We start from the raw sequence: 16180 nt of genomic DNA, 5'->3' as shown, positions 1-16180 counted from the left end.
GATCACTTGTCGGGTGTGTTTCCTCTCAGTGACCTCTCTGCTGTCACACACACTGACACACTAACACACACATAGTGTTCTTTGACTGAGTGGAGTTTTCCATCATCATCATTGCTTTCATTGTGGTGCTTCACTTTCAGCCACTAAATGCTTTTGTTTGTCACGACTGTACTTCACATGTTAGTGCAGACGTGGTATGACTGCAGGATCTGTGGCTTCCCGGAAGATATTTACCTGCTACAAATGTCTTGACTCATTTTTGACTAGAAATGTTGTGCAGTAACATTCAACAAGGTGCTGCACAGGTTTATGTAATCTGCTTTCTAAGGACAAACATGACAAAATTTTCTCAGAAACACATTTCGCAGTGGACATCAAAAACTCAAGACATCTGTCTTGATTTAAATGCAAAACTGTTACAATACTGATTTTTGCACAAAATTATATTCTTAAATAAATTACTTTTAATATAAATGGGCCATCTTTTAGCTGATTTTATTTGCATTTAATTAATGTCGCTGCATCAGACTGTGCCCGGTTTCAAGAAAAGACGAGCATAAACATGTAAACCTATAAGTCTAGCATCGGATCAACCAGATATTCTATCAGTGTTTGTTGGAGACGAGACCAGAGTTAGGACAGTGGAAGGAGGACTTGATGTAATTTAATTAGCTGACCAGAAACTACTATGTGAAGCAATTTACACGTACTAATCACTTTGTATTGCCAATGTGTGAATGGACTGTAGCGTAACTTAAAAAACGAGTTGGTCTTGGTTGCCTATAACAGCCTGTGGACTGATTTATATGAAAAGGACTTGGGACATTTTTTTCCTGGAAAAATCCAAAGGATGTGATGTTTATGCGTGCTTCTGAGTGCCTTTACAGCGCCAACAGTATGCAACACTAGCTAATGACCAGCACCCACCACGACACAAGCCTAATTATACTGACCTCATCTGTTAACATGATGCTGGTCAGTCACCTTCAATCTCGTGTATGTCATGTCACTGTTTTGGCTGATGCCAGGGGTGCTCACCCACGCCAACAAGGTGGAAGCACATGCAACAGGATGTAGTTGACTCAACAGCCAACGGTGTTATTAATCCCACATAGTACCATCAGTGCAGCTTTAAATTTAGGCACGTAAAGCAACTTTTTTCAGGTTCAAGATTACTGCACTTCCCCTTTTCTCCTTGTCCCTTCCTCCTGTGGTATTTATTATTTCTCTATACACTGACTGAATGCTGTGTGACAGATCACATGCAAGGACAGACAGGCATCATGTCCCACAGATTAAAAACAGGCGTTTACCGGCTACACTCCAAGGGAGTTCTACCAGTGCTTCTGATGGCCAGTCCAGACCTGCATAAAAATATGTTATTTTGTGATTTAGGTGAACTGATGTTTAAAATCCAGAAAAGAACTGCAGTAAAGTGCAGCAAATCTTCATATTCATGAGCAAGAAACATTATTTTTTAAAGATAATTCATGCCAGCAGAGCTTCCCTCAGCACATCATAATATCAGAACGACCCCGCCTGAGGTGATTCTCAATAGACTAATAAATACTAATAAATGGCATCTACACCTAATCATGCTCTGTAGGGAAGCAGGAGATGTGTATGCACCGAAATTATACAGAAAATAATGAACTGTATACTCTTTTCTATTAGGTGCAAACAGAGCTTCATGATGGTCAACAAGTCCAGTCAGGAAACGCCCGGTCCAAAACAAACAATTCTAAAGTGCAAAAAAATTATATGAACATTTATTCCTGTAGCCTAAGTACAGAATTGCAATTGACTTATTGACATTTAGCTGTTTTAAACTGTTTTGGATGTTTTTAACATGTTGTCTGTGTGTTGTGAGAAACCTGAAAGATATCTTACAGACACTAAACATATTTCAACAAAAACGATAGAAACAGTGTGAGGAGATTGGTCTGAGCTAATGTTACCGGCCTGAATTTTTGTCCCAGTCCAGCCCTGTTATAACTCCAGTGGTACATACTGTAGTATCTGGACTTTCAGCCTTATGTGCTGAAGTTTTGAGGTATTTACAACTGAAGCCTGAACCTGAAATCTCTTTCCAGGAACAATTATCTCTGAATAACTGCCTCATTATTTTCAAAGGGGTTTTTTGGTTGAAAGTGTTGTAGTTCCAGTGAATGCTGTTTGAAGTGAGACCGTGTCAACAGGGACATTGTTTCTTGAAAAGCTGTTTTTAAATTTTATCTGTCAGAGCTGTGGACACCACAGACCACATACTATTCACCTCTATTATACTGGGGCAGCTGAGGAAATATCAGAGATGTCTGAAACCCTCAGCAGATAAAACCAAAACTGTCTTCATGCCTAGATACTAAAAGAGGAAAACGAGAAATTTGTTATCTGTGATTTTGTTGAACCGACCCTTTAGATCAGTTCGTGGAACGGTAGTATTAGGTTTGTTAACGGTTAAATAAGGAAAGCGCCTGCTTAAAATAAAAATGTCCCTCATAACTGTTAGTCAGTTGTTTATGACCATCCTCCACTGTCACCACAACACCCCGACTTTCCACCGTGCCATTTCGATGTCGAAAGGCAGACTTTCGGAAGAACACAGACCGCCGCCAACATTTAAATATCTCCATATGCAAAGTGTCAGCTTCCATTACAGTGTCATTCTTTATTTATCTTTGTTTTTGATTTAAAATGAAAGTAGTGCTTCAAAAGCAGAGGCTGCCACTGTCCCCCTTCTAGTTGTGTCTCTGTACAAAGTGCGTTGTGTGTATTGACGCCCTGCTCATTTCATGAAACGTGATGACAAACTTCTTTTGTTCAGTGACAACAGGGACAAATGTATGTAACTGTAAATACAATATACTTCTGGGTAGTGGATGCTGTTGGGGTTTTAGCTTAAATATGGGTGTGTCGTGTTTTTGAAAATCACTCCCTCTCTCTGTGGAGTTTCCGCTGTCACTGTACTGCCTGTGCTCTTACTGACCGAGTGCCCTCATGACTGCGTTCTGTCTCAGGACTGACAGATTATGAATGGGTATTTCCTCTAAAAGTGAAGTGGGTGGACTGGCAGTTTGGTCGTGTCTGAACTACAGTCTGGTGCGAACTCATCTTCCGCCCTCACTCTTGACCATTTGCACCAAACGAAAGGAGAAATTTATTCTTAATCATCTACCAGGTTAATGTTGGTATTTTATTTAAAATGTTTAATTTTGTGTCCATCTTTGTTGTTATGTTTTCTTACTGGCCAATCAAACGGCGTGGCCGGAGACCGTGACAAATTTTTCCTTTGATTTTCTGTTGATGACGTTAGTGTAGGTGCTGTGGTTTTTGTTTGTTGAGCCATTGTGCTCAAGTTAACTACCCAGTTCTTCGTGTCTTCTTCTGTATCATAAAATATATTTTTTTAACTTTAAAATCTTTTGTAAACTGAAAGTAGGATTGATCAGTATCACAGTAGGTTACCTCAGTCTCTCATTTAGAGTAATAGGACTTTTAAATGTGAACAAATTGTGACTTAAATGAACAGACTAAGTTGTTACCAAGATAACGGACAGCAAAGCAAGAAATTCTCCCAACCAGTGATTACGATTGAACAGACTAACCTGAGCAGCCATGACAGTACAGAGAGACAGGAAAGACACTCAATAGAGACGGGAGAGTAAAGACTCAGCCTTGATGCGTGGTGCGCACTCTACTCAGCCTGGTCTTACCAAAAGGTGTATTAATAACATGCCAGTGTCATTTTATGTGTTATCACAACACCTTTTTTTTTTCACTTCTCACCATTTGTGTTGGAGGAGGTCGGGGTGGGTGTATTGGTCAAACAAACTCAGGACGGTCACCAAGGAGACCACAGTTTGTGTCCCACGTAAAACCAAAAGTCAGTGTTGACTCATTTTAAATAGAGCTGCAACGATTTATCAAGTATTAATCAACTCTTACATAAATTGCCAACTATTTCGATAGTCTTTGAGTCATTTTGTGATTTAAAAAAATTCCCAAATTCTCTGACTTAAGCCTCTCAAATGTGAATATTTTTCTGGTTTCTTTTCTTGTAGTCAAAATAAGACATTTGAGGACGTCACACTAATTGACATTTTCACTATTTTCTGACATTTTATTGACCAAACAACTAATTTATCAATAGAGAAAATGATCGACAGATTAATCGACAATGAAAATAATCATTACAGTTTTTTTTTTTTTTCAAATGACAAGATTGCGACATGATTAATTAATCCTGCAAGTTAACATACATAATGTACATAACTTGCATGATGTATGTGATGTACTTAATACATACTTACATCATGTGTATAACCTAACTTTTGCAAATAATTCACTTATTTTTACCCAAGCCACAAAGCCACACTTTGACAAAACCAAACCCATTAGTTTTGGTGCCAAAATCTGTGTGAAACTGTGACTGTTTCATAATGTTAGCAACATTAAGGATCACCATAACAACAAAGGTCACCTGACCATTGATACCGCGTCTAAAACTCTTAAATGTGCTTTACTAATAGATGAAAAGATTAAAATGTATAGACAAGTGTGTATCATGATACAGGGGTTATGATTCAGTATCCTGCGATGCTGTGAGCAAGATGATGTGATGCTATTTTTTTTAATCTAATTTTAGAAAAGCTGTCATTGTATAAAGAACAAACCATATGTATAACATTTGAGTTGAAAAAATGTACTTTTTTAAATGCAATCAGAACATCTGTGTAGCAGTCGGGGATTTATACACAACACAAAGTTAACCACTGTCACAAATCTTTGCATGTATTTCAATTCAGTGTTTTGAGAATTGATACCGTATTTCAATACCTAATATTTTCAATATTTTCTTACACCTCTAGACACAACAGATAAAATGTCTGTAAAAGTGCTCATGCTATTTATATGCCATCCCATGAGATCTGGTGTGCTGTCGGGGAGTCCCATAACTATTGTCTTAACAACTGAAACTTTAGCCACAACCTTCACCTCAAGATACACAAAAAAATCAAATTTTCACCTTTAAAAGATGACTGCTATACTTGATAAAAATTTATAACCATTCATACTTGGATTACCATGTGATTCGTAGTAAACCTGAGAGACGAACCACCTCCAGGTTGTGGTCTTTTATATTTTTCATAGTTTTTTGTCTGCATTTTTGACATTAAGTGTCATTCTCTCAGCTCTATGCTGTATCATTGTTATAAAAGAGACTTTTAATCACATCCTGACTAAAGAGTGGAGTAGAAAACGGTGTGTCAGCGTGGCCCCAATGGTTGGATGAACTTTGTTTCTTAATTGCATTGCAGGACAAGGTGCAAGCCTGTTTTCAGTTTTCTGTCACCCACTTGTATAGACGAATTGCTTCAACAGAAAATCAACTTCAACCCATTTAAAAAATATTTATGTCCAAAGGAAGTTACAGTTTCTGTTTACAAATAGTGTGAATAAGCAAAGAGAAGTGAGACCACTTTTTGGTATCACACTTTTAAAGGTCACCATTTGTGTGAGTGTGTGTGTGTGTGTGTGTGAGTGTGTATGTGTGTTAGTGTGTTAGTGTGAGCTCCCTGCATGCATTTCTGGGTCTTAAATGCTTTGGAGTGGTGCGGTGGGCTTTTTTTTTTTTTGCACTCCACTGATCTGGACAGCAAACATGCAAATGAAGCTCTGCTGGCACACAAGCAAATGCGTCTCAAGCGCACCACATTCACAGTGGTACAGTTGCAGTGCAAAAATAACAACCTGTACATGTGTTTTTGTGTGTTCAGGCACGTAACAAGCAGAATGGAGAGCTTGCAGCCATCAAAGTCATCAAGATGGAGCCAGGTGAGAATTTTATCTGAATTCTTTTTTCTTTTTTTAAATCAGGAAATAACAAAACTAATCTCATGTGCTTTTGCTTGTTTGGCTTGTGGCTAGAGATGGCACTGAAAGACAGGCTATGTAGATGTAGATTTTCTAACTCCACCCTAGACAAAGATAATACACATCTTTCCAGCCTGTGGCGAGTACGTATGGGCCCGGTTTCATCTGATGAAAGTCCTCAAACTTGTTTTAATGCAGCACAATTACCAGTTCCCATACTCATTATGATTCCATTATGGGAGCTTTTAACAAAACATTACATAACATAAATGCTAAAAGGCAGAGCTAGGCACACGCACATTGAGAGAGAGAGAGAGTCATTATTTCCCACAGTGACATAAATTCATACAAATCAAAGCTATAAACCATCAAACTCAACCAGTAGCCAAAGAAAACAGCCTGAAACTGCATTCAATTACACCTCCAACAGTTTGATCACACTGATCGTTTCCCCCAGCTGTTTGTGTAAACAGCTGTAATTAGTTTGAATTGTAACAATAAGAGAACCCACTGACTAATTCAGTGTGTCAGAGTATCATTAAAGTTTCACCGTGGAGGACGTAAGTAAAATTGTGTCTGGTTGCAGGCAGCATTGCAGCACTATGACCTCCTTATACCGTGCAGGATCATTCTGCTTCTATTTTAAATTCTGTTGTCAGACATGCAACGGAAAATTCACTCAACTCTTTATTTGGACCTCATAAACCACACTGACCACAGGCTGTGGAGACAGAAGTGATTTGGTAAAAACAACGTTTGATAACAACGTTAAGCATTCATTCCTCACAATATCCACTCCACCTTTGTTTGGAAGCCTTTATGGAGGGTTTGTAAGGACTGCCCCAAGTAAGAAAAGGGGAAATGTAAATAAGTGTACAGTTAAACTTGTCTTTTACTCAAATGCACACGTGTTTGAAAAAGAGCTTAGTGTCTGTTTTACAGCATGTGCTCTTTGCTTCAGGGATGATTATGTGCATTTACAACGACGCAGCACATAATATAACAGCTGAGTGAGAATTGCATCTGTCAGAGTTTATGGTGACAGATGTTTATGGCGAGGACATCCTATAGTTCATCTGTTTATTTATAACAGTACAAGGAAGAGGAAATGGATCCGTTTGATGTTGGATTGGAATGACATTTTACCTCTTCCTGCTATTCGGAGTTCCCAAAGATCCAAAGCTGCTGTGCGCAGCTTTTAAAGTTTGACCAATATTTATTTCAGCCTCATTAAAAACATCCCAATCTGAATTTATTTTAATTCTGAAAGACGACTTGGACGTTTATTGGCTTTATGTTTTGGAAACTCTGACAACTAGAGAGGCTAGAGCTCTGCTGAAATCAGCTCCTAACCGGTCAAAAGGGTTTCATTATAAATAGAACCTGTATGCATTACATTCTGCATATATCTATCAAGCAGATCATTTTGTCCAGAGTGGCCTACAATAAGTGCATTCAGACTCAAAAGGAACAAGAGTTCAGTGTTATCAAGAATTGCTTGGTAATAAACATGTCGGTGTGCGTTGTGTATACCCTCTGACTACACCTGTGCTCGTGAAACTGATCATGTCTGTCTGTTTGGTTCCACAGAGGATGATTTTTCTATCATCCAGCAGGAAATCATCATAGTAAAGAGCTGCAAACACGACAACATAGTGGCATATTATGGCAGCTACATACGGTGAGATGTCTGTTTCTGTGTTTCATGTGTTTCTCTCTCATTAATCTGAGATTCAGTCGTTCACTCAGAGATTTCCTCGTCTGTCTGCAGAGCTAATAAATTGTGGATCTGTATGGAGTTCTGTGGAGGAGGCTCCCTACAGGACATCTACCATGGTGAGTCTCTGTGTGTGTGTGTGTGTGTGTGTGTGTGTGTGTGTGTGTGTGTGGTTAATATGTGAAGAACCTACTGTGAGGAAACTGCCTTTATGAGTTTATAGTTTTTATTCATCTAATGCAAAAGTGTATTTGAATTTTTTGATTGAGATTAAGACAGACATGTAAAACATCTTAAACTGCAAAAGAAAAACAACTCACTCAAAATAATTTCAACCAAAACATTAAACTGAAAAAGATATGAAATATATTAAAAAAACCTGCAAACATCTTGAAAGCCTCAGAGCAGCACCTTATTGGCACTCAATAAAAGATTAAGGGGGAATTAAATATAATTTTTACCCCCAAAGTTGACCCTAATGTATCTACAGGGGGTTGTCAGCACTGTTGATCAAAATCAATGAGACAGTGAATATTTCACATTATGCTGAAATACCCGAGATACCTATAAACCTGGAAACATATTAACCTATGAGGAAAAAGTCTAAATAGTATTATTGTTGTTGTAACATTTTGTATTTTGACATATCCTCTTTCCTCCTCTCATGCTGTCTCCTGCAGAGACAGAAGATTAGTGGCATCAGTGTTGTTGATAACAAGCCCCTGCAAGTTAGCTAAAATATTTTAGTCACACTAGAAACGGGGACACTGTTTTACAAGGGATCCACAGGAAATTAACTGTGGTGGATACTTACTGGATAACAGGCAGTACAGTGTGTGTTTCAAATCCATTTAGTGGTTTAGATCATTTGGTTTAAAGCTGACCAGTAAAATTTCCCATAACCCTCCTTCGAAATGCTTTATGTGAGCAGGGCTAGAGTCTGTAATTGTGGCTGTAACACCAGTTATAAAACTTCTCAGTCTTCACTGCTGATATGCTAAACAATATTTAAAGCTTCCAGTAAAACAGTCAGTATGCATATTACAGTTGTCATGAACCTTGATCACTTAATTTGCCTTTTTCCAGTCGTATACTTTGCTGAATAGACTGTAAATGTCTCTTTTCTATGGAAGTATTATAGTACATTGAATTCTGACAAGTAAAGTGTGTTCCACAGTGACTGGTCCTCTGTCCGAGCCACAGATCGCCTACATCTGCAGGGAGATGCTGCAGGTAAAGTCACATTGATTACATGCTAATTATTTACTCTGGTTTTACTATTAAAGGTCCCCGTGTGTAAGATTTAGGTGCTTTTCCATGGAGGCCACCATGTTAAACCATCATGTTTCTACAGTAACCAAACACTGGCTCTAGATACAGCATTGTGTGTTTTTCATGAGTTTCACAGCCACTGTAATTTCTCCTACACACTTGGAAGGGTAGGGTGAGGCAAGTTGGTTGCAATCTGCAAGCCAGATCCCACTAAATCCTACATACTGGTCCTTTAAAGCTGTGGCAGGCAGTTTATTTTGGGGGTCATTGAGCCAAAAATTGTATAACAGTGTGGTCTGATTGAAAATTAGACTCCTGCTCTTCCCCTTGGCTTTATTTTCAGGCTTTAGAAAATCTCGCCTGTCACGGCAACTTCGGCCAATCACAGGTCATTTCAGAGGGAGGGCTTTCTGACAAATTCAGATGCACAGACATGTCCTCTCAGATGGTCAAAGCCTGATTCAGTGGTGGAAAATTCTGCAGAAAATCCTGTGATAATTTTCCAATACCTCCTTTACTTACTACAGTATACAGAGCAAACATGGAGCTTCAGGCTCATTCTGTTCGACGAGTGGAAAAGAGACATGATGCGACCTCTGTGAGACGTCTCCTAGTAACCGGCTCGTAGTAACAGCTGGTTTATACCACATCTGCATTTATTCATCCTTTTTAAAGGATAATAGAGTAGAAAGGCCATCTATCGTGAAAAAAAACAGTGCATGTCCCATCTGGAAAGAGTCATAGCGAGAAGGACCAGCGTCGGGGCCGAGGTTCACAACGTGGAGAGCGGAGAGAGGTTTCACAAGGCGGTTGTGGATTCCCTCTGCTGCCGTTTGAAGTTGTGGGTTTGGTTCTGCGTTGTGTATGTTGGATTGTTGCCTACTGCAGCTTTATTTGTGGTTTCACTATTAATAATCTGAGACACCCTACTGTTGACAGTGATGTTCAAGGGACAGAAACCCACTTCTACCATCTGGTTTAGGTTTTTCTGATCTCTTCATGGATGGAGTGGTAGGGGTTTAGTTGGTGAAAATATTTTATTTTATTGTTAAATTTCACTGTCAGTTTTATAATATTCACTGTGTATGTCTGTGACCAGGGCCTGGACTACCTGCATGGACAGAAGAAAATCCACAGAGACATCAAGGTGAACATGTCTGACAGTGATGCAGCACTTTTATTCTGCATTTTTGTTTACTCGTATCTTTAATGTATTTGTCGTAAAGGACATTAAGTTTCATCTCTAGATGAATCTTTAAGATTACTGTCAGAGTAAGATGTCAACAAGTATAATGTAAACGTTGCACTTAAAATTAGAATTTGACCTGTATATGTGAAGGAAAACAGTAAAATAAACTGTGTATTTGTCACTGAACTAGATGATAGTATTATCTAGCTGTAAATATTAGTATAGTGTAATATTAGTGAAGAAAATCTGAAGAAATTCCAAGCTCTCATAAATATGATCATAAAACTTGATGATGGAAAATATTTTAGAAGATGAGACAGTAAATCTTTGCATTAAAAACAGGATTTTAAGAAAATATTGATTGAAACTTACTGATTAAATAAACTCCATGAAATGAACTTTCAATAGTAGAGTTAACAGATTTTTGAGTTGCATCCTGTGTGGGCTGAGTTAAATATCACTGAGTGGGTAAAGGGGAGTCTTTGTATTATAAGATTTTTCTGTGGTTGTGTCTGTGTTGATGTTCGTCTCGCCTTCTTTTGCCTCCAGGGTGCCAACATCCTCCTCAACGATCAGGGCGAGGTCAAGCTAGGTAGGTGGATGTTTGCTCTATCTGCTCTGCACTGCACCGGCGTGGTTAAAATGAGTCACTCGCTGCAAGATCGACAACTCAATCAACACGTCGCTGCAGTCTCGGATGCACATCTGCACGAGGACTGAATGAGCCTCTGCAGTGTTTGACACCGACTGAGAAGTTATTTTGTGTCTTTATGTTTAGCTGCAAAACATTCCATTCACAAGAAAAATTCTGATGGGGGTTGTACTTTTATTTTTGATGTGATTTTTCCATGAGTACGCCATTTTGGCTGACATTTTAATTTAATTTAATTAAATTGTACACCAACATTAGCAACATTAGAAAATTAAGTCTGTATCGAATAGGACAAGTGTATTTTTTTATTAAATTTTGATTACTGGTTATTGTGGGTATTATTTAATTTTTTTGTTTCCTCTGTTGTCTAGCTGATTTTGGGATCTCAGCACAGATCACAGCCACTCTGGCCCGACGGATGTCCTTCATTGGGACACCTTATTGGTAAGGTCAAAACCCAGACACCAGTCTCTCTGCAGCATGAAAATCTGTCCAGCAAACATGTTAATCTGAACATTTAGTAACAAAATAATTATGCATAGTACCAATGATGCTAACACCACTGTTTTCTCTTCCCCTCTTGCTCTCAGGATGGCGCCAGAGGTGGCAGCAGTGGAAATTAAAGGTGGCTACAATGAGCTGTGCGACATCTGGTCTGTGGGCATCACAGCCATAGAGCTGGCAGAGCTGCAGCCACCACTGTTTGATGTCCACCCGCTGCGGTAAATACGCAATGAAAGACACAACTGAACATACCTGAACATGTGTACACCTCTGCCCAGACACAAACATGAGTAAAGATTCATTTACAATGACCCTAGCAGGTAATTTTATTTCTTTATTATTTTATTTTATTTATTGAATGTTTATTTGTATAGTGGCAAGTGTGGCCTAAACCAATGCAGCAGCAGAACATAGAATTTGGCGTCTAGGCTCAACCTCATCGCTCCTCGCAGATTATGTTTTCACAGAGATATCGAGGAGTGATGACCAAATCTCTTGGACCTCCTGTCAGAACTTGCAGGTGGAAGCTGGGGTGGTGGGGCTGAATGAGCAGGCAGTGATGCTGATGCAAAACAGCAATGGCCTTGACAGGCAGAGGGAGAGATGGGAGGTTTTAGCAGTTTATATAGACCCCCAGATTGGACGAGTGTGTTTGGTATGTACTACAGAGAGTGAGGCATGTTCATGAGTGATTGTGGTGAGGCTCAAGTTGACCGCCTGAACTAGCTCGCACGCATCGCTGCATTAATTTCACTAGTTAAATATAGGCCTAGAATTTGGAGGCATTAAGCAAGAAGGCTGTTAAATGTAAATGGCAAAAAGAGTCAAAGTCAAGTCAGATTTTATTTGTATAGCCCAACATCACAAAACACAATTTGTCTCAAGGTGCTGTACAGTCGGTACAGTGTCCGACACCCCCTGTCCTGTGCACCCTAGAAAGACTAACGGGTAAACGGCAGTGACTCTGAATGTGTCAGAACAACCAGGAAGGTCACTGAACAATTGCCGACTTTTCAACACAATAAACAATGTGTTCTAATAAATTAACTCACTAAGCTACAAACCTCCTCGATCGCTTCACGCCTCCTGCCCCCACCTGAACCCACCGTGTCCTCACAGTCAGTCAGAGTTTGGTTGGAGCAGCTGTGATGTTAAATCCCCTCAGGTGCTTTATTTCTCATCATCACACCAGCCATCACTGACCTCAGAGGCTGTATCCCATAGAACTGCTACCTGAGCTAATTTTCTAATGGCAGCTACAGCACAGTTAGCAGCAGTGCGCTGAAAAGATCTGTGTTGCAGCAATTACCGAGGCATAACATCGAGGTGAAGCTCCTGAATAGAGTTAAAGGTGTCTTTGTTTGTGCAACTAATAAATAATTGAAAATGTGTTTGACTAAGACCTTCAGCATACAGTCATGAAAGTGCACAAGGAAATTAGGCTGATCGGTCCAGTAGTATTTAAGATTAACTCCATGCAAGATGCAGGTCTGTTGCTCACACACACACACACACACACACACACACACACACACACACACACACACACACACACACGAAAATACATATATACACATAATACAGTACAAGTACTGTAAAACTAAAAACACCCGCTTATTCAAAAATAACTCTTCTGCCTCACAGCTGGTGATTATCCATGTCATGCATTATGGTCGGGTGTCTCATTATCTGACTTATCCATGACCATCTGCACAAAATTTGTTTTGTTTATTTGTATTTTAGAGCATCACAGAAATGTTAGTTTACAGCTGCCTAATAACAACTAAAAAGAGGAGATTTCTCACTGTGAAACCCCCTCCCACTCCCAATATCCAGACCATCGATGACACTACATCAGAGCCGTGCAGTTTATGGTAACTACCGAGCATCATTTGACCAATCAGGATCAAAATATTCCCAGTGACTGTATGTGTGGGGATGTGATGTCATCAGACTGTTGACCTGACTCCGATACACATTTGAAAGTTCAAGAGTCACAAGTGCACTCTGTGTACACTCACTCCCACCCATGAGCATTGATGGCATCAATGGGTCATGTTACACATTACAGACGGTGTTTCCACCACCCACACGTCCAGTGTCTGTACGTTCATACATGTAATCACCAGTTTCCCACGCACAAACACACACCCTGACTTTGCTGAGCGAAACACAGTGCGGTTACATTTTGACCTGCAAACTAAACTCGTTTAAACGACAGACCGGCCTGTGACTCTGCCTCTCACGCACACAGATTTTCATTGACTCATTGTTTCCTGTAGGGTCCTGTTTCTGATGTCCAAGAGCGGCTACCAGCCTCCTAAACTGAAGGACAAGTCAAAATGGTAAACAAAAACCTACAACACTGTTATACAACATACATTATATGTTAATGTTCCTACAAGTCAAGTCAGTCAAGCTATTATGATCATGTGCAACTTTCTGGCCTTGCACTGATATTTTCAACCTTGAACAGATGTTTTTAATGTGTGTTTACATGTTTAAAAGTAGAAATTTCCTGCAGGTCAGATGAAGAAACCTGCTTTGAAGAATATCTGAAACAAATTCCTACTGGTGTTTTAATACAAGCAAAAACATAGGATCAAAATACAATCATTCATTATATTTTCTTAAGTTCCATTTTATAAAATGCAACCATCATGTCTCCTGTCTGCAGGTCCTCCATGTTTTATAACTTTGTAAAGGCCATGTTGGTGAGGAACCCGAAGAAGAGACCCAGTGCCTCCAAGATGCTCTCAGTCAGTACTGCTCACATACAGTAGACTCCAGTTCAGGTTTATTTAGAGTCAGTTATTGATCTGTTGGGTCTAGAAAGATGATTGATGGATTGTGAATGTATAATTCAGTTGAATGGAGTAAATATTGATTATGGATAATATGTTTTTGCATGATTTGAAAATGTAGTAACACTGATTTGTCCTTAAACTATCACGAGGGACACTCTGAAAGAGATATTACACCTCTAAAACTTAAAGAAAATGTACAGTTGTCCACAGTTCAGTCAGACTGGACTGAGCTGCTCTGATTGTCTCTTCCTGTGTCTCCCCTACATCTCGTCTCCTCTCTGCAGCACATGTTTTTGACCCAGCAGTGCCTGAACCAGGAGCTGACCATGGACCTGTTGGAGAAGTACCGAAACCCTGAGAAAGTGAAGACCTGCCTGGTGACAGAGGACGACGAGATGGAGGTCGATAATGACTCAACCTTAACCATGAAGCTAGATTTGAAATCGAACTTTAAAACATTTTTTTTTAGCCCATGCATCCCCTCTGTCCCTTCCCCCTTCTATCTCAAATTGGTAGACTCTGACAGCATTAATTAATTCTAATTCTAACTAATTGTGTGTTCTGTTGTTGATTGAAGGTGGTGGTTCCTGGATCTTTAAAGAGGATCCAGTCTATCAACAAACACAACCGGGCAGAGAGGACGAACTCTGACATAAGCCGTAAGAACACACACTTGAACTGTTATGAGCCTTATCAGACAGAATACCTCGGATTTTTGGGCATAATGGCGAGTTTTAAGACATTTGTGTAAAGACATATATGATTTCATTACACGTACAGTAACAACGGTAATCAAACGTAATTACTAATAATTGATTTCTGTTTTCATATCAACATTTTCATTATACTTTTTAATATTCACTACTAGCAACATTTTATTTTTCCAGTCAACAAGTTAGTGATTCACGAGTGCAAAAAAAGGAAACTTGTCACTGAATTGATTTAATTCAGAAAAACTATATACAATATACAGGCCATGCATACAGCATATACCATAAATAAAAATAATCTATTTATAGCAATTTCTGATATTGAAAGTATTTTTATTTACATCAATTTACAGAGAGAGAGTGATATTTCAATTCACCTGTGTTTACTCACATTAAAGAACAATTTTCATGGTCATTATTTCTGTTCTCAAGACTTCATCTTTATTTAAGCTGTCAGTTTTACTGAGGGTGTTATCGTTATATTGATGAATATTCCAAGGATTTCATCTTTTCACTCATCTTTCTGTCTCAGCACATTTGTACCATCCGCTGTATTTACTGGAGGATAATAATGCTGGTGGAAAAATACATTTATTCTGCCATTGTTCTTACCAAAGTTTTTCTGACATTTAGGAAAAAAAAAGATTCAGTTGCTGATGTGAAAAGTGTCATTGTGTTAAATCTTTTTGCTTGTTGTTGCTCAGTGGAACAGATCTACACTCGGAGGCCTGTGAAGAAAGGGTCACCAAACACAACGGTAAGCTAAAGACACATTTAATGTCAGAAGAAGGACTTCATGTGCTGCATATATCTACTTATACTGTATGAATGCATACAGTACATAAATACCTTAATAGATAAATACAGTACACATAAATACATTCATGCAGTACACACATGGATCATATATGATGTAGTGAAATTATTACTTTTTATCTGGTTTAAAGGTTATGAAAATATTATAGAAAATAAAATTGTTTTGCTAAGAGTAAGTGGCAGATTTACACTCACTTTGACAACTTGGAAATGAGACTTGACAGCCAACTATCTTTCTCCAGAGTTGCATTCAGCAGCTTTAAATAGCAGAAGTGGCTTTCCAATTTTACATTTAATTTTATCACAAGCTGTGATAAATTTTCTGGTTATGTATCACATATTTAACAAGAAAAGAAAAGCATTTTTTCCATCATCTGTTCAACAATTCTAAACAATCCATCGAGTGAATGACTAGAAGTAAATTGAGGACAGAATTAAGCTTATTATCACACATCATAACAGGTAATATACAATATACAGTAAATTTTAGACATCTTTCAGATTAAGAATCAAGAAATCAGTTTAAAATGTTCTTGGTCATTATAGTTGAAAGCAAAGCTCTACGCTGATGAAACTGTGTCCCCCAAATTACTGATCATCACAAATATAAGTGAAGATAGTTGTGTCAGCTACAACAAA

At 38.7% G+C, this 16180-nt stretch overlaps 1 protein-coding gene across 2 annotated transcripts in view; it reads left to right on the top strand.

The window, feature by feature from the left end:
- The window catches only part of map4k1 (mitogen-activated protein kinase kinase kinase kinase 1), a 47203-nt gene that overhangs the window by 19032 nt on the left and 11991 nt on the right, over window positions 1–16180 (top strand). For both annotated transcript variants that reach the window (XM_084717556.1, XM_084717554.1), the window contains exons 2-14: window positions 5778–5835; window positions 7465–7555; window positions 7646–7710; window positions 8769–8824; window positions 9963–10010; window positions 10602–10644; window positions 11076–11148; window positions 11295–11426; window positions 13491–13553; window positions 13886–13967; window positions 14300–14416; window positions 14593–14674; window positions 15430–15482. In XM_084717556.1, coding sequence (XP_084573682.1) covers window positions 5826–5835; window positions 7465–7555; window positions 7646–7710; window positions 8769–8824; window positions 9963–10010; window positions 10602–10644; window positions 11076–11148; window positions 11295–11426; window positions 13491–13553; window positions 13886–13967; window positions 14300–14416; window positions 14593–14674; window positions 15430–15482 — 915 coding nt within the window. In that variant the 5' untranslated portion in view covers window positions 5778–5825. The remainder of the gene's footprint in view (window positions 1–5777; window positions 5836–7464; window positions 7556–7645; window positions 7711–8768; window positions 8825–9962; window positions 10011–10601; window positions 10645–11075; window positions 11149–11294; window positions 11427–13490; window positions 13554–13885; window positions 13968–14299; window positions 14417–14592; window positions 14675–15429; window positions 15483–16180) is intronic.

Source organism: Lutjanus erythropterus, chromosome 4 (genome assembly GCF_056507025.1).
Source record: "Lutjanus erythropterus isolate fLutEry1 chromosome 4, fLutEry1.hap2, whole genome shotgun sequence".
Taxonomy (NCBI): Eukaryota; Metazoa; Chordata; class Actinopteri; order Lutjaniformes; family Lutjanidae; genus Lutjanus; species Lutjanus erythropterus.
Note: the sequence above shows the minus strand (reverse complement) of the source record. Positions and strands in the feature narration are given on the sequence as shown.